The following is a 26659-nucleotide window of genomic DNA, read 5'->3' on the forward strand; positions in this document are numbered from 1 at the left end:
AATATAGAGCTATTTAACACTGTTACCGAACAAACACTATAGCAATGATTACTATCACAATATAGAGCTATTTAACACTGTTACTGAACAAACACTCTATAGCAATGATTACTATCACAATATAGAGCTATTGTATTTAACACTGTTACTGAACAAACACTATATGATTACCATCACAATATAGAGCTATTTAACACTGTTACTGAACAAACACTCTATAGCAATGATTACCATCACAATATAGAGCTATTTAACACTGTTACTGAAAAAACACTCTATAGCAATGATTACTATCACAATATAGATCTATTTAACACTGTTACTGAACAAACACTATATGATTACCATCACAATATAGGGTTTTAACTTTATAATGTTAAATGTTTTGTTTAAACAAAAAAAATAATCACTTACACTACCTTTACAGTTCAAGTTATCAACCTTACACACAACTACGCGGAGGATCTTAATTCATTCTTTTTGTTGTTTTTTATAGTAGCAGGTGCTCTTACAGTATTGAATTATTATTTGTTCATTTCGGGGTATGTCGGGTGGAAACCTCATATGTCCAAAACCGTTACTTTTCAGGATTCAACTTCAAAAATAGCAAAAGCAGCAGATCTACAAGCTCGAAACGCAACGCGAAGCGACGCGTTTCGAGCTTTGCAGATCTGCTACTTTTGATGCTTTTGTGTGACGCTGTGGTGTGATCAAGTAGGGCGTTAATTTACACATAAAGTTAGAATATGGACATAAGAGGTTTCTTGCCCGACAGCGACGATGACGGATCTTAATTCATTCTGTTGGTTGTTTGTACAGTGTAGCAGCAGGTGCTCTTACGGTATAATTCACCGGCTGCAGAGCGCTGGGGCAGGTTCCTGTAGGATTTGAGGCTGAATTATTATTTGTTCATATGGAGTCAGGTGGGCTGATCTGAGACATGAGTGTGTAGTAAGAGAGGAGGGGAGGGGAGGGGGTGAGGGGTGGGGGGGTGCTCCCAGATGTTCGCAGATGTTCCTGAGAGCAGATCAATGCCAGCAGCGTGCTGCCTGGAATGCAGATTCCGTGGGAAACTTGGACTGGTTCTGCTCAGGCTCAGCTCCCAATAAATTGACACGTGCATGACCTCATGCACTGTCATCAGGACATCCACCATGCTTAGACGTCCGTACCAACCAGAACAATGTAACGTGCTGTGTGTGCGCTGCTCTCACTCACGGGTTGAAGTTACCATGATAGAAGAGCTCTTTTTCTAAATGAAGATTGATCGCTTAAACTGGAAAACTCCTAGGACTCTGCACTAAGTTTCTTTTTTATCCTCTCTTTTTTTTTCTTCACCAAATTTCTTTGGCCGAAAACAGCCGAACGCGTTGGCGTTGTGGGCTTGTAGATCAGCTATTGTTGCAGAATGTTCGCACCTGAATAGGGACGATATAGGTTTCAAGTGGTTAAGTATTTTGGAATGCCCCGGAAAATTTAAAAGGAGTAAGATGAACTATTTGGAATTCAGTGCTCTTAACCATAAATGAACCCTAGCGTCCCTATTCTGAGAAATTCAGCGAAAATAGCTGATCACTTGTGAGCACGTATATCGGCTATTTTCGGCAGAGATTTGGTGTAGGGGGAGAAAAGGAGGGGGGGGGGGCTAGTATAGAACACGGGGGAACTCCGATCAACTAAGTAGGGTTTAAGTACCATGATAGAATAGTTTCTAAAATAGTACAATCGAGTATTTGGAATGCTGTGCTCTTATGCAAAATCTCAAGTGCAACACAAGGTCATATTTCAGTTCCATCTAGAAAACAATCAGCTCAGCGGTGTTGTAGTTCTGCTTGCTCTGATTAATAACTTTTATAAGATGATCTTTTGAACGCTACTCCCTTTTCCATCAATAAAACAAGTAACTTCAGCTCCTCTGATGAATGTTTCGATGGAAGACGGGGTGTGTTTGCTTTGAAATATGGAGGATTACAAACCCTTCTTTTCACCAGACTTCGGGGGGACAGAACAGTTGAGGTAAATACTCACTTTAGGGGGCAAGGAAGGCTAGCAAACGAGTTTTAAGTACTAATGAAATGCCCGAGGAAGAGTTTTCGTACTCGAAACGCGTTGCAGAGTAGTCTGTAAGATTTTGAGCCAATTGTTTGGTTGCCGGAACAAAAGTTGTACAGTGGTCTACCTCCTCAATTGTTTTTGCGATTGAGGACCCTAGGACTCTCCACTTTTTTGTGTAACTAATGAAATAACAGCAGGTAAACATTGTAAAATATATATACTGTGTTTCTTAAGTACAGTTACAGTATTTAAGATACTCTGGACTTTATATGAAAGTGATCTAACCGACATCAACCTCAACACCCCCCCCCCCCCCCCCCCCCTATTATTAATGCTGTCATGGTATGTTTACCTATGTTTTACTACAGGCCTTTGCGTTGGTCTGCTTTTATGATGTGGATAACGTAATAAGGCTTTTTCCTTTTACTCTTGTTTGTTTTTTGTGTGGTTTTGTTTTAGTTGTGCTGTAACCTGATGCGGTGATAAGACTCCCTGGTGGAGAGGAGATAAGGATCAGGGAGGAGCACAGAGTCAGAGCCAGTAGTAACACTGGAGGCTCACAGCCTGCTCCTTCTTGCCTCTCCTCTCCACCTGGTTGACATTTCCAAATCGTCTCTCTTTCTGGCCTGCAGACCACGGGCCGGGGGGGTGTGTGTGTGGTGGTGGGGCATGGGGTTGTGTGTGTGTGTGTGTGTGTGTGTGTGTGTGTGTGTGTGTGTGTGTGTGTGTGTGTGTGTGTGTGTGTGTGTGTGTGTGTGTGTGTGTGTGAGGGGGGGCGGCGTCCATCTTCAGGAAGACAGGAAGCAGAGGCCAAAGTTTACCCCTTCTCTCTCTCTCTCTGATGAAGGAACAGATATAAGCACAAAATGAGGTGAACACTGGAGAGAGAGAGACAGAGACAGACAGAGAGAGAGAGAGAGAGAGAGAGAGAGACACAGACAGACAGAGAGAGGTAAGTCAGAAAGGGTTTTATGAGACTGACTTGCTAGAAAACAGCCTCCTTTTGTGAAGCTCCTGTTTTATTTCCACTGAAACACACCTCATGAACACCTCATTATGAAGCTGTGTGTGTGTGTGTGTGTGTGTGTGTGTGTGTGTGTGTGTGTGTGTGTGTGTGTGTGTGTGTGTGTGTGTGTATGTGTGTGTGTGTGTGTGTGTGTGTGTGTGTGTGTGTGTGTGTGTGTGTGTGTGTGTGTGTGTGTGTGTGTGTGTGTGTGTGTGTGTGTGCGTGCGTGCGTGCGTGCGTGCGTGCGTGCGTCCATCAGTCTGTCATTGTCATGTTCATAATTATGTTGAGGTTTTGTCTTGCAGGTCATGTGTTTCTTCCAGGTACTTGACTTAACGCTTAACAGGAGTTTAAGCAGTGGTGGAAAAAGTACAAAAATTCTTTGCTTAAGTAAAAGTACCAATACTGCTAAATAAAAATACTCTGTTGCAAGTAAAAGTCTGGAATTCAAAATTGACTTGAGTAAAAGTACAAAAGTATTGGTATCAAAATATAATTTAAGTACCAAAAGTAAAAGTACTAAATATTTAAAAATAGCAGATCTACAAGCTCACAACGCGTCGCGATGCGACGTGTTGTGAGCTTGTAGATCGGCTATTTTCAAATAGCTTATGTATAAAATAAGGCTAAAGTGGTTAATGTACGTTTGATAATAAAAAAAATTATATCTGAAAAGTAACTTGTAACCAAAGTTTTGAAATAATTGCAGTGGAGTAAAAGTACAATATTTGCCTCTGAGAGTAGAAGTAAAAGTATTGGAAATTGGAAATACTCAAGTAAAGTACAAATACCTCAAAATTGTACTTAAGTAAAGTACTTGAGTAAATGTACTTAGTTACTTTACACCACTGCGTATAGGCAGGTTTGATCATTTCAAACAAGATTTACAAACGTCCTCTCTTTTAATTAATGGCAGAGGCTTCTAATTCTATTTCATTATGTCAACTTTACAGAAAGACAAAGACTGTAGTTTCTATTAGCTTGATACCCCCCCCCCCGCCATCAATGATGTCACTGGTAGGCAGGTTTCTGAACTGTCCATAGCCCTCCTATGAGACACAGAGTGAGTAGACTGACATTGTGCCGTCTCATAATGAGCTTTAGAGAGGACCAGTTATATTAACTAATTAACCCTCTAGAACCTGAACTATGAAGGAAAGGTCAGAAAATTCCAAAATTTTGAAAAGGGACACTTTATTGGGTCTTAAAACATTTTTGATTTTGTTTAATTTTTTTTAACATTCCTTTGTATCATTTATTTGTTGTATCATATTTGATACAAGGGGTATTAAAAGGGGTATTTCAAGTCGTTTTTTTTTTTTTTACTGCCTCCCCCCTGGCCAGCCGGGGCGCCTGATGGAGGGGAAAGGAACTGGTTGGAATAACGTGTTCCTTCCACGCGCTACGTCCAACCAGGGAAACTCTCCCCTGTCAGGTGATAAGAAGGTCAGTTAGCTCTCATGCATTGAAGGAGGCATGAGCTCGGCCCTGGCCTCCCTAGGTTGGCAGAGGGAGTGTAGTGCCCAGGATTACATAGAGATTGGCACTGGGTGTAAAAAATAGGGTTACAAAATCGTGGGATAAAATTTTGAAAAAAAATAAAAAATCAAGTCGGTTTTAACATTACAAAAACATTTATTTTAGACCTGTAGTATCAAATATGATACAAATCATAAAGGACTATAGACCTGTAGTATCAAATATGATACAAACACTTTTGACATCATAAAAAACAAACTCAAATGCTAAATTTTGAGAGCTCATAAGTGCATTCAAGTTATCCAACACTTATTTCAAAATATTAGTAAAGATATACTAGGAAAACGTACCCGAACTGCTTAAAAAATAATTGTTTGTTAGTAGTGCATCAACCTCTCCTGTTTAGTTGATGGCAGCCATTTTGGGTCAGACCACCTGAGGCTCTGTAACTACCTGCAGTGCAAATGGTATGGTCCAGGGGGAAGTGGGGATGTGTCAGATATGATACAACAGGTTCTTGGTCCAAGTATTCATTACACTGATTTATAAAAAAATCAGTGTAATGTGTGTATCATATATGATACGTTTGGTGACATAGGGTAGGTTGAAAATGGTTGAAGTTCTCCTTTAAGTCAAGTTAAGTAAAGTTATGTTTTACTTTACTGGTGTGTGTGGATATTTGTCCTTTACTGTATCTATAAGGCTCAATGTGCAGCCACTGACCGGCAACTCTAAAGGTCATTACACACCGGCGATTATGCGAATATACGCAAAATTCGGACTCGTTCCGAATAATTGAAAGACGCTTTTTTCGCTCCGCGAAACTGGTGTGGAAGCTTGCATTGACTTTATAAGGTTTTTAAAAAATACGTATTATTCGCATGAAATAAAATCGCCCCGGTGTGTAAGGACCTTAACGCCAGTGCGTTGCTCAAGGGCACTTGCAGGAGTACTCTACGTCCCTAATAGCATGCATGTCTTTTTTTTTAAACATTCACTTTCTGTTTTCATTCAAGAACCTAATAACCACTTACACCCTGTAATATACTTACTGTATACAGTAGTATACTGGGGTCCCCAAAGGGTCAATACTGTCTTCAACCCCTCCTTTTTTTTTTTCCCTCTACACCAAATCTCTCTGCTGAAAATAAATCGGCGGAGAGATTTGGTGTGGAGTGGAAAAAAGGAATGGACCAAGTATAGAGCCCTGGTGGACCCCGGGTCAACTAAGTATGTAAGGTTTAAGTGGTTAAATGCAGGGACCACATGTGTGTTTTGTTTGGACTGATACTATTATACACCTGGAGCCGGTTGCACCACCTCACACTAAGTTCAAACTTAGCCTAGTTATAACTAGGCCAGTGTTAATTTTGTCGACTAAGACTAAAAGACTAAAAGACTAAGGTTTTTGATATTTAGTCGACTAGACTAAGACTAAGACTAAACATTTTCAGAAGGTGTGTTATTATTCAAAAGACTAAGACTAAATCAAAATTTGTTGTCAAAATTAACACTGAACTAGGCTAAGTTTGAACTTAGTGTGAGCTGGTGCAACCGGCTCCTGCTGTAGATATCTGTACTTTTTGACTAGTATACGTGTGTTTTATGTCGTGTCATGCATCGTATGTAACACGTAAATGTTTTATTTCCTTCATGGGCCCCATGCAGGAAGATGTGCGCTCGCCAAGGAATCGCGCTAATCCGTTTAATAAACAATAAACAATAGTTGTTAATTGTAAGGGCACACCGGCAGAATCACGTGTTATTAATAAACAATAAACAATAGTTGTAATTGTGAGTACACACACCAGTCAGAATCACGTGTGACTGCATTCAACACAATATGGTAACCATCAACACATGCATGACCTGTGACATCACTTCCCTCGTCCTTTAACACATACTCAGAGAACTGACTTTTGACAGGATACCAAGATCTCTTTTTTTTTTTTTTTTTTGTTCTTTGCTCGCTTGTTGAGAGAGGTGTTTCATCTTTAACCCATTCAGTCCGGGAAAGCAAAATGTACTTAAAGTACCAAAAGTAAAAGTACTAAAATGTTTGAAAATAGCCGATCTACAAGCTCACGCGTTGTGAGCCTAGGTATAAAATAGGCTAAAATAGCCTAAAATAGCCTAGGTATAAAATAGGGCTAAAGTGGTTAATGTATGTTTTATAATGTAATCATTTATATCTGCAAAGTAACTAGTAACTAAAGTTTTAAAATAATTGTAGTGGAGTAAAAGTACAATATTTGCCTTTTTTTGATATAGTGGAGTAGAAGTAAAAGTACAGAAAAGTGGAAATACTCCAGTAAAGTAAAAACACTTCAAAATTGTACTTAAGTACAGTACTTGAGTAAATGTACTTAGTTACTTTACAGCACTGTATACAGCATATATAGCAACATACGTTTTTCAGAAAACTTAGGATTTAGAACAAAAATAGCAGATTTACAAGCTCACAGCGCGAAAGAGTTTGAGAACCACTTAGAGGGCATTTGTACAATCGGCCTCAGGTCTTAACAGTAACACATATGAAAAGAGGTAACAGTTCACCAGGGTGGTATAATTATGTTGGTTGAACAAGCAACGTATTTTTCACACTCCAAATGGCAACGGGCAAAGTGAAATAAATAAAGTACATAGAAAACGGAACAAAGCACAATCCCATTATTTTGGCAGAAGTGTTTTATATGCCGTCAGAGACAGACAGGATGCTGTGTTTGTGTTCAGACACACTGGAAACCAGTTAGGACCAGTATGAACGGCTGTATTCCACCACAGACTCGCTCCAGACTTCATGGTGTAACAGTCTGTTGTCACACTATAGTTGCTGTTTCATATACTCCACCATGTCACTAAATAGCAGGACATTCTGAAATTCTTTAACCCATTAAGACCTAGATCTACACAATGTCTAATAAATCCTAACAGTTTTTTTTTAAATGTATGTCAAGGACCCCCAAAATGATATGTATTTGGCCCGCGGACCCCCATCTCAAAATATGTTGTTCCAGGGACCCCCCCAGAAGCAAAGATTTGAGTTACAAATGTTCGCTTTAAAAAATATATATATTCAAAATAGTCGCACAAATGTTAAAGATTTGTCAAAAATAGCAAATCTACGAGCTCGTAGCGTGGCACTCAGGCTATACAATAAGAGCTTGTATATCTGCTATTTTTGAATCTCCAATGCAATCTTAAAATGACACAGATGCGTTCCCGGGTCTTAATGCTTTAACCAGGGACCAGGTGTGTCTTTGTTCCCAAACATTTTCTCGACTCGGACTGTCAAGGTTGAAAACTGAAACGGAGTCAAAGTTAATTCGCAGACTGCACGTGTCTAGGGTTACTTCCATGCGGATATGTTTTCGTTTTCAACCACACGAAAGCTAAAGCGTTGCTATTCTGGGGTCCAACGTTTGGCAAAAACATCACGTGTCGCATAAACGACGTGTCGTGAACTTTGTAGAGTCGCTGTTTTCGTCCCAAAGAGATTTGGTGAAGAGGGAAAAAAGAAAGGGAAGATAGTAGTATAGACCATACATGGGCAACTGGCGGCCCGGGGGCCACATGCGGCCCCCACCTTCACTTAATGCGGCCCACAGGTTAATATCGGAATACTGATATATTATTGATTTCAGCTGAATTCCAAACATGCAAACATTTAATCACTTTAATTACTTCAGTCTATATTAGTAGCTTAATGACTAGTATTAACATTATATTGTCTTTTTTATGTCCAATGTGTTTGTATTTAAGTTCATAAAGTTAACATAAGTATAACTAAATGAATTTGAAATTAAATAAAAATGTTACTTTTAAGGATTCAAAAATAGCAATACAAATTCTGGATTCCAATAAAAAAATAGCCGATCTACAAGCTCAAAACGCGTCGCACTGCGACGCGTTTTGAGCTTGTAGATCGGCTATTTTTGCTATTTTTGTGTGACATAGAATGGCCCGACAATACATTACATGCAATGTGTCCCTCTGGAGTGAGTGTGGAAATATAGTGGCCCTCTCCATCATCAAAGTTGCATCACCCCTGGTCTAGACCATTAGGGGACTCCAGTCAACAAAGTGTGTCGTCTCTTGTCTGGTGGAAACCTCATAATTATGTCCAAAACTGTTACTTTTCAGGATTCAAAATTCAAAAATAGCAGAAGTAGCAGATCCACAAGCTCGAAACGCGTCTTGTAGATCTGCTGCTTTTGATGCTTTTGTGTGACGCTGTAGTAAGTATCAAGTAGGGCATTAAAGGGAAATTTTGCCCCACGGTTTTCTATACCTTTTCTATGATGTTATGATATCCTAGGATGAATGGAACAGTTAGAACGTTTTCATAACTCCATCCCAGGTCCGCCACAGCTAAAAACGCACGCCTATGGTGCTTGCGCTACATCGCATAATTTAACTCTATGACTGCCGTCGACGCGTTATCGAGTCAATTGCTGGTTTGTCCAGATGGCCAAATCTGTGATCGTGCTGTTCTGTTTATTTTTCATCATCAGTTTCGCTTTCTGATTCCTTCAGACTCACAGGATCCGGTTTCATGACGCAGATTCCGTTTCCGGTTCTCATTTTTTTCCCCGGTCATTTTAGGCCAGAATAAGGAAAAACAAGTTTTTTCACACGGTATAAAAAACGAACGGAGAGCTCCACTTCTATTTTCTTTAGTCTGGGTGACGAGCAGTTATCGTCGTCGTGTATCACATCGTACTGAAGCCCGATCAGCGATCTGCGAAAACGTCACATCCGGTTATGACGCATGGACTGTTTGAGCCTGTTTGGGGGGGGTCGAGCGAGTGAGTGAGTGATCGAGGTGTCTATCTGCTGCTCTCTGCTGGTCGATCTGTCGTATGTGTTTAAAACCGCAGCCAGACAAACTATTTGAAAATTAAATAACAAAATAACAACAACAAAAAACACGAAAATCACTGGCACTGGGGGAGTACTTTATGAAAATACTGGCAGTTTTTTTTTTATTTATTTTTTTAGATCTGACGTTCATTGTGACAGAACACTATGCAACGTGATTGTCTTGAATGCGCCCCACCGGAAGTCTCGCTAGACCAGGGGTCTTCAACACGGGGTCCGGGACCCCTAGGGGGTCCTCAGAGTTACTACAGGGGGTCCGCCAAATCTTTGTGTAATATGATTTTTTTTTTTTATTAACCACTTGAACCCTAGCATCCCTTTTTTGAGGAGAACTTTAGCCAAAAATAGCAGATCTACAAGCTCACAACGCCTCGCAGCGCTGTTTTTGGCAAAGAGGCTGTTTTTGGCAAAGAGGTATAGGTGTAGAGGGAAACAAGAGCAGACCAAGTAAACAAAAAAAGTTGAATCTGAAACACAATTTTATACAATATAGAGGGGGTCCCTGCTTCATCTCTCTCTCAGCTAGGGGGTCCTTGGCCTGAAAACGTTGAAGACCCCTGCGCTAGACGATATTTCGTATCATAACATCATAGAAAAGGTAAGAAATCCCGTGGGTCAAAATCTCCTTTAATTTACGAAAAGAAACGAAAAAGTTAGAATATGGAGATAAGAGGTTTTCAACAGCGGTGACATAGTGTTTAAGTGGTTTAAACACTATTTCTACGTTTGCCCCTATAGTCCACACTGTGCTGTTTTCCAACCCCTAAAACAGAGACTTTTCAAAACACCATCGACCCACTTTTGTTTTGAAAACTCTGTATGGTTCTGAGTTTCAGTCTGTACACACAATGTACACACAATGTACACACAATGTACACACAATACCACAATGCCAGCAAAACATATGTGTGCATATGGATGTACATAAACACTCCCACAAAGCCTTCTGGGTCCAGAGGTGGAAAGTAACTGAGTATATTTACTCACATACTGCACCGTAATTAAATGCTTAGACTTGAGTATGTCCATTTGTTGATACTTTATACTTCTACTCCACTACAACTCAGAGTCAAATATTGTGCTTTTTACTCGCTTACAATTATTTGACAGCTTTAGCTACTGGTTAGTTTTACAGATTCAAGTTTTATTGATACAAAACATACATTAACCACTTAAGCGCTGATTTATACTTCGACCGATTGAAAATACCAGATCTACAAGCTTGTAGATCGGCTGGTATTTTTTATTTCACTTCACTTCCTCCACTGCCTGCTTCTGGTGGATCACTCAGCGCCGGTCACACTCGTCATGCGTTTGTGACTTGTGTTTGTGTTTGTGTTTACACGAGCTAAGGTACTGTTAAGACAGGGTTCTGTAAACCAGATCCTCTTTGTCATGGTCCTCACTGAGGCTTTGGAGGCTCTGCTGTTTGGACCAGAGCTGGAAGACGATACTCTGATTTCAAAATTGTACTTAAGTACCACAGTATTTGAGTAAATGTATATAAACACGGTTACTTTGGAGGAAGTGTAACATGTGTGTGGTATTAATGTTCCGTCTGCCCTGCTGTGCTGAGCTGCATTCCATATGGTTCTATAGATCTGCATTCCATAAGGTTCTATAGATCTGCATTCCATATGGTTCTATAGATCTGCATTCCATAAGGTTCTATAGATCTGCATTCCATAAGGTTCTATAGATCTGCATTCCATAAGGTTCTATAGATCTGCATTCCATAAGGTTCTATAGATCTGCATTCCATAAGGTTCTATAGATCTGCATTCCATAAGGTTCTATAGAGCTGCATTCCATAAGGTTCTATAGATCTACATTCCATAAGGTTCTATAGATCTGCATTCCATAAGGTTCTATAGATCTGCATTCCATAAGGTACTAATAGATCTGCATTACTTCTGACTGGTTGGATTCAGTTCTGTGTGGTTAGGTACAGGTATCCAGAGCACGCACGCTACACACTGCACGTGCACGCACACACACACACACACACACACACACACACACACACACACACACACACACACACACACACACACACACACACACACACACACACACACACACACACAGGGGCACACACAGGGGCACACACGCACGTGCATGCACACACTACACACTGCACGTACACACACACACACACACACACACACACACACACACACAAGTATTTTCTTCACTATAAAAACACAACAGGCTCCATTCTCTGAACCTTCTGTTTCATGAATCAAAGATCGGATGTTTCATAAACTCCATCAAAACCACGCACGCGCGCACACACACACACACACACACACACACACACACACACACACACACACACACACACACACACACACACACACACACACACAGGTTCCAAACACCAGCCTGACATTCCCACATGAACCCTACATTCTGAGTCATAACAGGGTAACCTTTTGGTGAAAATATAGGCAAACATTCATCAGAAAATAACTGATCTACAAGCACAACAGATTGTGTTGTGAGCTTGTAGATTAGACTAGGGGCCGAGTTTATTTTATCTTATTTTACTCGCAGCAACCTTTTCCACTTTTTGTCTGACGTCAGTGTTGATGAGAAAGGCCGTTCAGATCAAAGTCATGCACGGTGATGACAGCACTGCCTTTTAACACATGAATAAATACATAAAGATTCTCTCTTAAATCTGCAATCTGTGCAAGTTCCCTGTCCCAGCCAGGACTTGAACCCAGGTCTCCTGTGTGTGGGAGATCAATACTTTTCTCCAATTACTCAAGTAAATGTTTTAATACAGGACGTTTACTTCCTGAGTTCCTGATACCTGATATCTCCTTCTCTTCTATTGAGACACTTAGATCGTGTCAAAGCTCACGTCTCACCTAGACACAGGATCTGACACGAATGTTGACCTGAAGGTCAAGTTTCAATTTATCCCCTGAGCAAGCAGGCAGGCTCTTGTCTATTAGCTCGATGGTTTAAAAAAAAAATCAGCACTTGCGCAGGAAACCAGGTTCCAATCTGAGGTATAGAAGAGGAAAGTTACATGCTGTAGCACAGCTTTAACTTCCCTGTGGATTCTAAGAGGACTTACAGTATGTTCGGAGATATATAGCATCTTGGGTTACGCAACAACATCTCCCCATCACATGGGAGTGGGGGGGGGGGGGGCATACATTATATGCCCCCCCCCCCCTGGACCGTTTTTGTTCTGTCTATACACACCAAATGTCTTCACCAAAAATAGCAGATCTACAAGCTCACTAGCTTGTGTATATCGATCTGCTATTTTTGTTGGCTATAGCGTTCCATCCTCCAGAATATATAGATGGATGCTGGCTGAGTGGTTTAAATTCCCTGGTGGATTCATTATACCAGGGGTCTTCAACAGGGGGTCCGGGACCCCTAGGGGGTCCTCAGAGCTACTATAAGGGGTCCGCCAAATCTTTGTGTGATAGATTTAGTTTTTTTTTACATTAACCACTTGCATCCCTTTTCTGAGGAGAACTTTAGCCAAAAAATAGCCGATCTACAAGCTCACAACGCTGCGTGGTGGGCTTGTAGATCGGCTATTTTTGGCAAAGAGGTATGGGTGTAGAGGGAAAAAAGAGCAGACTAAGTAAAAAAAAAACTAATCTGAAACACAATTTTATACAATATAGAGTAGGGGGTCCCTGCTTCATCTCTCTCTCAGCTAGGCGGTCCTTGGCCTGAAAACCTTGAAGACCCCTGCATTATACCATGACTTTTTTTTTTCTCTTTCTGGTGTTGTGATGTTTGCAGATAGAAAGCATCACCATGGGGTTGAGCAACATACATCTTCTCCCCGTCGCATGGGGAGGGGGGGGGGAGAGAGAGGGGAGAGGAGAGGAGAGGAGAGGAGAGGGGGGACCACACATTATAACACAAGCCTGTTGACGCCTGAGGCTTTGGCTGAGACCCCAACACCGTCCCCGTTTCAAACCGACCCCCCCCCCCCTCCCCCCTCCCCCCTGTGTGTGAGCCCTTTAGTGTGACGACCTCCTCCGTCCCATTCATCTGGCTGCAACATTTGAAACAACAACAATGCTGGAGCTTCTCTTCCTCCAGGGAGACATCTTGTATTTAATGATGCTGTTTAAATGGCTCTGTCACTGCACTTGCCAAGGCGATACATTTCAATGAGAGAGAGAGAGAGAGAGAGAGTGAGAGAGAGTGAGAGTGAGAGAGAGAGAGAGAGAGAGAGAGAGAGAGAGAGAGAGAGAGAGAGAGAGAGAGAGAGAGAGAGAGAGAGAGAGAGAGAGAGAGAGAGGAGAGAGAGAGAGAGAGAGAGAGAGAGAGAGAGAGAGAGAGAGCGCGCAATGGGGAGGGGTGGAGGGGGGTGCACTGTACCCGAATCCTCCGCCTGGATTTAAACTCCCCATGGTGTGTGTATGTAATATACAGAGGTGTAAAATAACTAAGTACATTTACTCAAGTACTGTACTTAAGTACAATTTTGAGGTATACTTTCACTTTACTGGAGTATTTCCAATTGTCTATACTTTTACTTCTACTCCACTACATATCAGAGGTACTTTTACTCCACTACAGTTATTTGAAAACTTTAGTTACTAGTTACTTTGCGGATATTATTACATTATAAAACACACATTAACCACTTCAGCCATATTTTATACATAGGCTATTTGAAAATAGCAGATCTACAAGATCACAAGCTCACAACGCGTCGCATCGCGACGCGTTGTGAGCTTGTAGATCTGCTATTTTCAATATATATATACACACACATGGTCCATTTGACAACATATATGGAACTCTAATATTACACTGTAAACTCATCTGTGTGAATTTAACTCTGACAGTGTTCCAAATGGAACCAATTGATTGATTGATTGAATGATTGATTGAATACATTATTAGCATGCTTGTTAACAGTACAGGTAGTACAGTGAAAGATGATGCTAAAAGGATAACACAAAGAGCCCCAGAGGGCTTGTTTGTTTCCATTGTGATCCATTCATTGTACTGTAAATCTGAGGTTGAGGGTACATTTGATATATATTGCATGGGAGTCCAAAGTAATATAAAGTCCTCAGTGTTCATTTAACTCTGAGGGTAGGAAGTGAAACAAATAGACCCGTAATGGTTGGTTCCATTTGGAGTTACAAATTGGATATTATTATAACACATTTATCAAATGATCATAAATGATCTGTGTGCGCAAATATGCAGAGTTGCACCTGAGCAGAAACTGACAATTAATTTAAGCCTACAGTATTTATATGTGTATATATATATATATATATATATGTGTGTGTGTGTGTGTGTGTGTGTGTGTGTGTGTGTGTGTGTGTGTGTGTGTGTGTGTGTAAATATATATATACTATTTTCATTATTATTATTATATTATTGTTATTTTTAATGAATAAAACACTTTTCAGACCTTATCGTTTCACATGTGAAGTAATTTGCTTTGAATCTACTTTGGCAGCGGCCAGCTCTTATTGGCTGACGCGTAGAGTGCGTTGTCGTCACTCAATCACACAATCTACTGTAATTGGTCCCATTAAAACCCCATTCCATTATTTACTTTAATAAGATTGAATTTAATTCTGTTTTGCCAAGATCAGATATTTTATTGGTCTAGGTTCCAAAGTCTCTCTCTCTCTCTCTCTCTCTCTCTCTCTCTCTCTCTCTCTCTCTCTCTCTCTCTCTCTCTCTCTCTCTCTCTCTCTGCATGTTTAGATTTCATTCCACTTGTTCTGATGTATTTATTAGAAGATGAACACTGACTTCATTACACAGAGTTGTGCTTTGTAATCAAACTAGCATTTTTGTGTTATGTTGTCAAAGTGATGGTTTTCTTGTTGAAAACATCCTCCTATAAGAACACGGCCATATTAAATATAGACTTATAAACATAATCCAACAATAAATGTAACACAATCGCAGTTCTTCTATAGTGAAATAATACAAAATATCTCATTATATTCAAATTACATGTTTATCATATTGTCCTTTATGCCATTTTTTTCTCTCTTTGCTGAAAATTCGTTTGAACTTCTGCACATTAAATGCAACCCCCCCCCCCCTCTATAAAAGTCTCTGGTCTAATAATCGTGATGCATATGAAAGCCTTTTTAGTTGATCACAAATAGCGTTTTTAGTGCAACAGACTGACTCCATAACATTCGCAGAGATCATGAGAATAATGCCAATCCGTGGTCTGCTGCATGCAGCATATTGCTTGAGTTATGACTGTGCCAATATTCTGTAGGCCTGTAGATCATTCTGGTAATATGGCTACTGTACAGTTACACAACATTCACTACAATAGCTATGCTTCTTTTCTTTCTTTTGTCAAGAAACGTGCGCGTGTGCAGAAACATGTATAATACCATCTTACAGGCCACTGTGGACTTTGTATGTATTATTTTAAATGTGCTTTTTCAAATTTGACCTGATGTGATCTTAAACATATCAGTCAAAGACATGCACCACGAAAATAATGTCGTGTGTGTGCGTGCGCACGCGTGCGTGCCAGGCCGTCATCAGCAGCACCTGTGTTAGGCTATACCATGTGGCTTATTGGCCCTTTAGTATACATTTGAATATTAATTAATTAATTAATTGTTTTGTTTATTGACAACTCCTGCAGCTCATTTGCATTGATGGACGTCTTGTAGACGGACTGCTAAACTATAGGGCTGCAACAGGCCAGAGAATGGGAGCCTAATGATACAACTATAATAATTATAATAATAATTATAATAATAATATACTAATGGATAGAATATACTAATGGATAGCACTTTCAGTATTGAGCACTGCAATTTAACTTCAAACCTATAATTATTGCTTAATAATTCACATTGAACACATGGTGACTGCTGTTCGATATGATAGTATTTTTCTAATTTAGACAATTGTCACTTAAAAATCTACACCTACATTTTGTCTAAATTGTCATTTAGATATTTGTCCAAAACTCCAAATTTAGACCGTCATCTAAATTGTCTTGAACCCTCAAGCAGCAACAAGGTCACGTATGAGTGCAAAGATAAAACAATGCAGTGCTACAAATAAACGAGTTTACCAACATCATACCTACTGTCTGACAACATCCCAATCTAAATAATATTCTTATATGAATATTATTTCCTTCACAAGAATACTATTTACTGGCTTTGTTTGTTTGAATATTTTGTACTGTTTTGTTTGACACTACATATTTTTGTTTGACAAAAACAGTAAATAATATTATTTTGGCATGTTGTGGTGAAGCAAACGAACAAATAACATAACATTATATGAACAGACTAGACTTGGATCAAGATAATCAGAGATGTATTTTGATCGAGTCTGACGTTTGCTAAAGCAAAAGGATAGGTGGGCACTATAGGGACATCATGGCACCTCAATGTAAAATTGGATATTTAGTCCAAATGTTAAAACATATATATATATATATATTTGAAAAAATGGTCCTAAGTAAATTTGTAGTAACAACATCATACTTGTTGAATTTTTAAGCATGTTCTAGTCATGTAGGCCTACTTAAAAACATTTTCCAAATATTTTATGCTTTATTCAAATTGCTACAAAACCTGTATATCCAGTCATTTTGGGGCATCAACAAGGTTGAAGCATAGAATTAAGTCTGATATTACCGTGCGTGTTGACATCATGTGCTTTACATTACTATATTATTATTGTTATTATTATCATCATTATTATTATAATGATGTACCGTGCATGTTCACATCATGTATACTTTCCTTAACACCATTTTTCAAATATTTTATTTTGTAACATTTCGGACAAAATAGCCGGTTTTATAGGTGCCCAGATGTTGCCACCTATCCTGTGTCCATCTTTGGATCAAGAAGACAATCATAGATGTATTATTCACAGATCAAAAACACATCTATGATTTGTCTTGATCCATGAAGGACAGACATAATAATTAATAATAACTCCGGCCTATCCCCGGCAGGGCGGGTTGACTGACTGACTCACCGTAGCATGAGATGAGGGAGCCGTTGTGTGCTGCTGGCTGCTGTCCGGGTGCAGCTTGCCTCCTTCGGGGGGAGTCTTGCAGAGGGACGGCCGCTGCATGAAGAGGTGGTACTTGCTGTAGGGGCTCTGGGGGTCCCCATGGTCCGTGCCGTCCAGAGACTGGCACTGGTCCTGATGCCCCCCCTGCCCCTGTCCCCTGGCCCTTAATGCCGGGCCCGGCGGGGATGAACTGCGTCCCGGCGCCGGGGCTGTACTTGGGCTCGGGGCTCCCCGTCTGGAAGGTCCTGAACGGGTTGCCCTGGTTGTGGTGGTCCCCCCCACCGCCCCGGCCCCCGCCCGGAGGAGCCGTGTTGGCGGTGATCGTGTTATAATATGAATCCATGGATGTCATATCGCAGTATGAGACGCACGTATCCGCGTTCATACCTACAAACTATGAAAAGGGAACAAAAATGTATATTTAAAAAAATTAAATAAAAATCCAAACGATTCTTCTTTTTTCTTCTTTTTTTCCCCACCCGTTCGCATGGGATGGAGGGATGGCCGAGAAAAGTTATTCTGATTCTTCTTTTCTTCCCCCCCGATCTGCCCGAAAAAAACAACTCCTCACACACTGCAGGCTAAGCTCTCTCACTCACACACACTCTCTCTCTCTCTCTCTCTCTCTCTCCTGCTCCTCTCCTCTCCTCTCCAGCTCTCCTCTCTCGGTGCCTGCATCTGGGACTGGTTACAACAATGGAATCAGATGTTTTCCACAGTTTGAAAATACAGAAAAGAAAAAATAATGCTTTTAAAAAAGCCCCCTTAAGGTTGATGGGGGAATAATAATAATATTATAATACTAATGCCTTGCTCAAGTGTCCCCGGGCCCTCAGCAGAGTGTAATAGCTGCTGTGTGTCCAATAGGTTCTTTAGTAATAAAGGCCCAGGGCCAAGCCTGGCCCCCGTCAGCCTTATTATGCCCGCGTTATGCTTCGCCGTACGGCGGGGTGCCGCTCGCCTCAAAAAGAGCAGATCTACAAGCTTTAAACAAGGCGGCGTCGCCTCGCTGGTTCCCAGACAGTGGGTCGGGACCCGTTTGTGGGCCACGGACACTTTTTTATGGGTCACGAGTAAATTAACAAACATAAAAAAATCCCCCCCAAAAAAAAACATATATTTTTTTAATTAAAATAAAAATTAAGTGACTTCAAAAATAATTTCCTGAATTCATTTGTTTTAAACATGAGAAAAAATACCGATCTACAAGCTCACAACACAGCTATAGAAGCAAGGTGTTGTGAGCTTGTAGATCTGCTATTTTCACTAGTTTGGCATTTCTCTTTTGTTATACCAAAAGAGCTGATCTACAAGCTAAACCACTGGTTCCCAGTGGTTTAGCTTGTAGATCTGCTCTTTTTTTGGGGGGGGGGGGGGGGGGGGCGTGCATGCGTGCGCGCGACACCCCCATACGACGGAGTATAACTGTCCCGGCTCTAAAGCATGAGTAGAAATAAACGGGAGGTCAGTCAGGCCTCTGTCTCTGATGAGAGAGAGAGAAAAGAGCATCTTTTTTTGGTAGAAAACACGCATGTGACATTAATGTGATTATGGCAGATGAATATAACCGCTTTGATATGTGCGATTTATCACGGAGCTGCCGCTCTGAAGAGGTTTTTATATATTATACTGAGAGAGTCTCCATGAATAGAGCATTTATTTAACCTTGTGATACGGATTTTTGTGCTTTTTATTCGTGTATGTGTGTTTTTTTATATGCCGCAAAAAATTAGAAAATGTGGAATGAGTTGATAACTTATAGCAGTGGTTTGCAACCTTTTTCATGCCAGGGACCCCTACATTGAAAAACATTTGCCCGCGGACCCCCATCTGAAAATGTTTTGTGCCAGGGACCCCCAGAAGCAAAGATTTGAGTTAAAAAAAATATTGAAAACCACTGACTTATATGATGAGGTTAAACTCTATGGTCGTTCTGCCGGGTTAGAGTTGTAGCTTATAGGTTCATACATTAAAATAATTGCAAGGAAATTGCTTTGGTGTTTTAATTTATTTCTTGTGATCTTATTGCCCGTGATCCTATATGGCTTTTAATTGGAACCATCATTTTTATCAAATTGAAATGTGTACACTATAGCATTGGAGCGTTTGTGATGGAGGCCATTACCCTGTTTACTTAAATAAGCGAATTAATTTTAAATCTGTCTTAAATGGATATCTTCGAGATCATAGGTAATCGGATCTTTTTTTAATGTTAGTGAAAATAGCCTATTAGGCTGTACATTAATTTAATTGGCTAAATGGTGCCATATTACAGAAGTTGTGTTAATGTCTTAAAGTTCTGCCTTTTTCTTGGTGATTCTAAGAATATCCGAACTGGACGCGTTTCATTATTTTTAATAAACCAGATTATGCAGCTTAATTAAATAACTTTTAAGGAACAACTTTAGTGAATTTCATTAACACCTAATGAGGAAAATATACACTTACATACTTTAGTTTTATTTCAGTCATAATCTGATACAGGACAACAACGAAATGTTAGGAACATATTGGATTTGATTAATTGCTGTAAAAATTATTATTACAATGGTTGATTCCTATTATTATTAGCTTGTAGATCTGCTATTTTCAATATATTTCAAATATTTTTATACATTTGAAAACGTGTGAACAAGTGCATGGGACATTCTGCATAATGAGTAGGCTACTTGGTACTTTAAGCATATTTGGATGTCAATACTTTTGTACTTATACTCAAGTAATTTTCAATTTCGGACTTTTACTTGTAACAGAGTATTTCTACATTGCAGTATTGATACTTTTACTTAAGTACAGCGGTCGAGAATTAAATTAGCCAATAATTGATCATTTCTAAAGATCAAGTGATCCAGACATAAATCGTTGATAATCTCTGACGGGTCAAATTGTTTTGTTTAAAGGTTAAATATATCTTTTGGTTCTAAATAGGCTACAAAGAAAAAAAAGAATAAGAATCTAAAGCAGAAAAGCAACCATATATTTGAACCATTCACCTTGTAAACACACGCAGCTACTCGTTGAGTTGCAGTAAATGTGTGTAAACGTACCAAACAGCCTCTGGCTGTGCAGGCATTCATTAACGAGACTACAAGTATTTATACTCACTTTGTTACTAAACCAATGTATCTTTTTACACGATAATTGAATGACCTCAACTTTGTCAACATATACCACAGCAAAACAGTTTATATATATATATATATATATATATATATATATATATATATATATATATATATATATATATATATATATATATATATATATATATACATATATAAAATAGTATTTTATTTTTTACATTATTCTGTTGTGTTTCACCTTTCTCTCAGTATGGGCTATAATTTTAAGAGTGAAAACGGACCCTTATGATTTACAGGTCCATTTGGTTCCATGTATGCACTCCTTGCATTAAAATGAACATGGTTATTTGATGTAGCCTAATTCAAGTACATTCCTGTGTTTGTGTCTGACCTCATTCAATGTTTCATCCTTGAAGCTGAACTTGAAAATGAACCCCCCCCCCCCCCCCCCACCCCCATCATTTTCAAATAAAAGTATTAGAAATCCCATTGATTAATAACAATTGGTTAATAATACAATACAATCCTCAGTGCAAGGGGTCCCTTTGGTTCCGTTTGTACCCTCTCAGAGTCACATGAACACTCAGGATGTCTATAGTGTGCACCAGTAGTGACAAACGGTGTGACATTGACCTTTCAGAGGGATGTGGTCCGTGATGCTGGTACCTTGTTACAACTGTTAACAATCACTGTTCAACACGCATGGCACATCTTCAAATCCTCATAATATGTCCATTCTGTCCTTCTGTGATTCTGAAATATGAAATAAGACTGATTGTTCATATAGCCGAAAAAAAAAAGAAAAAAAAGAATGTTTAATATTTGTCCCAGTCCATCAATTAATAAAGAAAATATATTTCCTGTTCAACCTACCGGTATATTTGAAATATACGTGTGTGTGTGTGTGTGTGTGTGTGTGTGTGTGTGGTGTGTGTGTGTGTGTGTGTGTGTGTGTGTGTGTGTGTGTGTGTGTGTGTGTGTGTGTGTGTGTGTGTGTGTGTGTGTGTGTGTGTGTGTGTGTGTGTGTGTGTGTGTGTGTGTGTGTGTGTGCGTGCGCGCGTGCGTGCGCGCGTGCGCGCGTACCATGCACGCTCCTGCATGTGTTCACGCTTGTGTTGGAACTTAACTGAGGTACACATTTCTTTCCTGCTTCTTATAAATAAAGCATTAAGTCGTCAGCCTGGCATGTGGAGGTTGTGTTTATACGCTGTGTGGGGATATCGACCCTCTGACTCCCCTCTCTCTCTCCTCTCTCTCTCCAACCTTTCTATAGTCACTCTCTCTCTGCTGTGCAACTGTCCGGTTTCAAAGACCACGTCGATTTTCTTTTACAATCTTGCCAAAAGCAGAAAGGAGCTCTTTTCAAGGTGCTCTGCTGCTGTGTGTGTAACGTCAGAGCTATATGGCCTATAATCCAAACCATGCTCTGTGCTACAGGCTAAAGGACTCAGTTGTCACAGGTATCGTCTCTGTCTCTGTGGAAACCTCATATGTCCCAAACTGTTACTTTTCACGATTCAAATTCATAAACAGCAAAAGCTTGTAGATCTGCTACTTTGTTGATGCTTTCGTGTGAAGCTGTAGTGTGATCAAGTATGGGCGTTAATTAACGGAAAAAAACCACCAAAAAATGAAAATATGGAGATACGAGGTTTCTGCCCGACAACAACGATATGTCACTCAAGCATGGCATTCTCTCTAAAGTTGGTGGATGCTGGGTGTGTGTGTGTGTGTGTGTGTGTGTGTGTGTGTGTGTGTGTGTGTGTGTGTGTGTGTGTGTGTGTGTGTGTGTGTGTGTGTGTGTGTGTGTGTGTGTGTGTGTGTGTGTGTGTGTGTGTGTGTGTGTGTGTGTGTGTGTGTGTGTGTGTGTGGGGGGGGGGGGGGGGTCTCTGTCTGTTTCACTTCCAGCAGGAAACACAGTCAAGGTAGTCAGCATGGTGTAGCAGTCAGAGGGGCTTGGCTTGGCTCAGGGCCCCCCCGGCTGGTGGGGGTGGGGGCGTGAGGGGGGGGGGTTTGTGTTGGCTCGGCCCTCCTGTGTATATCTGGGGGGCTTCTGAACAAAGCCGTCCGTTTGTTGTGTATAGTGTGTAGTAGAGCAGACATTGTGAGATGGGGGGGGGGGGGGGGCTTGGACCACGGTTATGTGGTGTTGGTGCCGTGTACGCTGTGTGAGTTTTATACACATGATGGAAAAAGGCTAGACGCCACGAGGTGGGAAATGCAATACGCAGTCGACTAAGTGACTTCTCTCGGAGGTGCAAATGGAGCATCGCCATAGCACACACCAGTGGTTCTCAAACTTTTTTATGTCAAGGACCCCCAAAAATGATGGTTTGTTTTGGCTGCGGGCCCCCTGTCTACACAAAATATTTTTGTGCCAGGATTTTTCGAAAAATAGCAGATCTGAAAGCTCATTGCGCGGCACTCGGTGCCGCGCAATGAGCTTGTATATCTGCTATTGGTTCATTGCTATTGTATATCTGCTATTTGGCTAAAAATAGCCAAAGTATAAAATATGGATGAAGTGGTTAAAATTAACTAGTTTTGCTGGGGACCCCCTGGTACCTCCCCCAAGGACCCCTTGGGGTCCCCCGGACCCCACTTTGAGAACCAATGGCATACACGGCACGCAGTTAGGCTGTTCCCCACATTCACAAGTTGACACACAGCGTCCGTCCTCAATCCTAAAAGTCCATACTAGGGGGGCTTTTTTTAGGCAGAACACTGTTCACACACTCAGATAGCTCACAGCACCTCTTCTTTTTTTAAATAATTTTTATCCCTCTATTTTGTAACCCTTTTTTCACCCGGTGCCAATTTGCTAAGTGATCCTGGGCACTACACTCCCCCCACCAGCCTAGGGAGGCCAGGGCCGAGCTCATGCCTCCTTCAACGCATGAGAGCCAACTGACCTTCTTGTCACCTGACAGGGGGGAGTTTCCCTGGTTGGACGTAGCGCGTGGAAGGAACACGTTATTCCAACCAGTTCCCTTCCCCTCCATCAGGCGCCCCGGCTGACCAGGGGGAGGCGGTATAGTGACCAGGATTACTACATGTTTTTGTGAGGGTATTAACCACCCTAGGAGACACGGGGAGAACATGCAAACTCCACACAGAGTAGGCCCTTTCGCCAACCTCACCTAGGGTATGGGCGCTGATGGCGCGGAGGAGAAGACACGCCCCCACCGCCCACAGCGTCCCCGGCGGGAATCGAACCCAGGACCTTCTAGCTGTGAGGCGACAGCGCTACCGACTGCGCCAACGTGCCCCCCACAGCACCTCTTCTGCAGCTTTGTCAGTGATCAAACTCCCTCCACCTCCCCAGCCTCCTCCTCCTCCTCCTTGTGGCGTTTAGTTCCTCACAATGTCAGCATGTTGATCGTATGGATTTCTATGGATTGAATGTCATGTTATATCTGTGTATCTTACCTTCTGCCCTTATGAGTTCAAAGTTAAAGGGTAGGGTAAGTGATTTTCTTTGGTCAAAATAAGTGTTAAATAGCTCTATATTCTGGTAGTACTCATTGCTATATAGTGTTTGTTCAGTAACAGGAGTCTCCCATGTCTCTCCAGCTCTTTATTAACGTAAAATGCATTTTCAGATCAGGATACCATATTTTATCCAATCAGGATACAGAACTCAGTCAGGATACAGATTAAACAAGTGAATGTGGAAGTGATGACACAAAGATATGAGCTGAACAACTTGGAACTGGAACACTGTAAAAATGAAGCTGATAAATGGGTACTCTCTCCTGATTGGCTGAAATGTTTTCACCTACCTGAAAAATGTATGTTCTGTTTATTGAAAAGCTGGAGAGACAGGGAGACCCCTGTTACTGAACAAACACTCTATAGCAATGATTACTATCATAATAAAGTACTTTAACCTTTTATTACAAAAAAAAATCACTTATCCTACCTTTAAGTCCATGTAATAACTCTGTGTCTTAGACTCTGCTACTGGGGGGCTAGTGAGCTCAGATTGTGAGTCATGCTTTGCACAGATCATCTGTAGAATCACAGGAGCAGAGTCACACCACCAAATGTAATGCAATATCCTTGCAATAAGTGGTTTATCTTGATGAAAGTGTCTGACTGGAATGGATAAATGAACACAGGATTTTACTGTGTACTGTTCTTCTACTTTGTGGGACCTTTTTTTAACCACTTAGACCCACTTTGTTGACCAGAGTCATCCCATGGGCCTATATCTAGGCCCCCCTCCTTTTTTCCCTCTACACTAAATGATTTGTGTTGTACACTAAAAGATGTTTGTCGAATGTTTGCCCCCAGAACAGGGCTTCTAGGGTTCATGTGGTTAAATATCCTAATTTGTTGGAATATGGTTTGTCTGTCCTGTCTTGATTGATTGATTGAACACTTTATTAACAGTTTGCAAATAGTGGTACGACTATGCAATGATGCTAAAAGGACGACACAAGAAGCCCTATTGGGCTTGTTCCCATTGTGGTCCTCATCCTGTGTATTCAATAAATTTTTAGGAAAGCCTGTCCCACATACAACTGTTCAGAGGAAGGAATGATGTTCATCTGGATCATTGATGATCAATCTCATCCACTGCCAAGGACACCTTATGACGAATATATGAACTATTCCGTGACTACTTGAAAAGGTAAGAACATAAAAAAAATCGCCGGCAGTTTGGTCTTTATTTATTTATATATCTCTGGCAGTGAAAGAGTGTGCAGAATACTAATTGAAATGTGTCAGACATTTACGTTACTTTGTAGAATAAATATAGTTGCTGTTGACTTTTCAGGATCAAAAATATCAAAAATAGCACAAGCTCCAAACGCGTCGCAGTTTCGTCCGTGTGTGAGGACTGAGGACTGAGGACTGAGGACTGAGGACTGAGGACTGAGGACTGAGGACTGAGGACTGAGTTTTTCGAAAGGGGCAAGAAAGAAGAATGACTTTCATGGCGTCCTGCGAACCTGGGAAAGAAAAAGATTGACTAATTTGAGCTTGTAGATCGTCTATTTTCGCTACTTTTGCGTGACTCTTTTTTTGGTAAATGAATGCATTCATCTATACAAAAAAAACATACAAGCAGTCATTTGCAAGTGGACTTGCTGCTGAACTCGTCCTCTTGACGTCCGGGCAGCAGCAGCTCATAGACTTGGCAACGTTTCAAATGTAAAAAGGAACGCAGGGAATCCAGTGAATACCAGAGGAGATTTGACAGACCTCTCCTCAGACCACATCACAGCGGACACGCCGGCTCTGTGACGCGTCTTGCGGCGTGGAGGACGCCAATGTCACGGCGCAGGCATGGGGACAGGAAGGACACGTCTTCAGGGCTTTAGTGGGGCTACTGAGTAAGGTCATCGGTTCTCCTTTCTCCCCGGCCCGGCCCGGCCCCGCCCCATGTCTACGTGTCGAAGTGTCCCCTGAGCAAGGCCCCTTTTAACCCCTAAGTGCTTCCCCCCCCCCCCCTCCCCGAGCGCTCATCATAACCATCTGAGCAGCCATCAGCTGGGGGAGTTTGTCCCAGGACGTACATGCTTCGTCTGAAAATGGGAAAATTCTGTCACCAAAATGTGGAATGCCATGACACCATCTATTTAAGGATGCGAATCACTGGTTTCTTTCAAAACTGGCCTGAAAAAAAACATCTATCAGAAGACCAGGGGAGGTAAATGTAATATTCCCATCTCTTTATGCCAGGGGTCTTCAACAGGGGGTCCGGGACCCCTAGGGGGTCCTCAGAGCTACTATAGAGGGTCCGCCAAATCTTCGTGTGATAGGATTTAGTTTTTTTACATTAACCACTTGAACCCTAGAATTCCTTTTCTGAGGGGAACATTAGCCGAAAATAGCAGATCTACAAGCTCTCAACGCCTCGCGCTGCGAGGCGTTGTGAGCTTGTAGATCTGCTATTTTTGGCAAGGAGTTATAGGTGCACGGGAAAAAAGCGCAGCAAAAGTTTGTCTGAAACACAATTTTATACAATATAGAGTAGGGGGTCCCTGCTTCATCACTCTCTCAGCTAGGGGGTCCTTGGCCTGAAAACGTTGAAGACCCCTGATATAGGCAAACATTTGGCAAAAATATCAGAGCTACAGTACAAGCTCACAATGCCGTGTTGAGATGTGCT

At 41.1% G+C, this 26659-nt stretch overlaps 1 protein-coding gene across 1 annotated transcript in view; it reads right to left on the reverse strand.

The window, feature by feature from the left end:
• The window catches only part of LOC308091617 (homeobox protein aristaless-like 4), a gene marked incomplete at both ends in the record, with an annotated part of 48032 nt that extends 30225 nt beyond the window's left edge, over positions 1-17807 (reverse strand). The window contains one exon of the mRNA XM_080437280.1: positions 17409-17807. Within this exon, the coding sequence (XP_080293406.1) occupies positions 17409-17807 (399 nt within the window). The remainder of the gene's footprint in view (positions 1-17408) is intronic.
• Between the last annotated feature and the right edge of the window lie 8852 nt (positions 17808-26659).

The sequence above is a fragment of the Gymnoscopelus braueri genome, assembly GCF_963280865.1.
Source record: "Gymnoscopelus braueri genome assembly, chromosome: 9".
NCBI lineage: Eukaryota > Metazoa > Chordata > Actinopteri > Myctophiformes > Myctophidae > Gymnoscopelus > Gymnoscopelus braueri.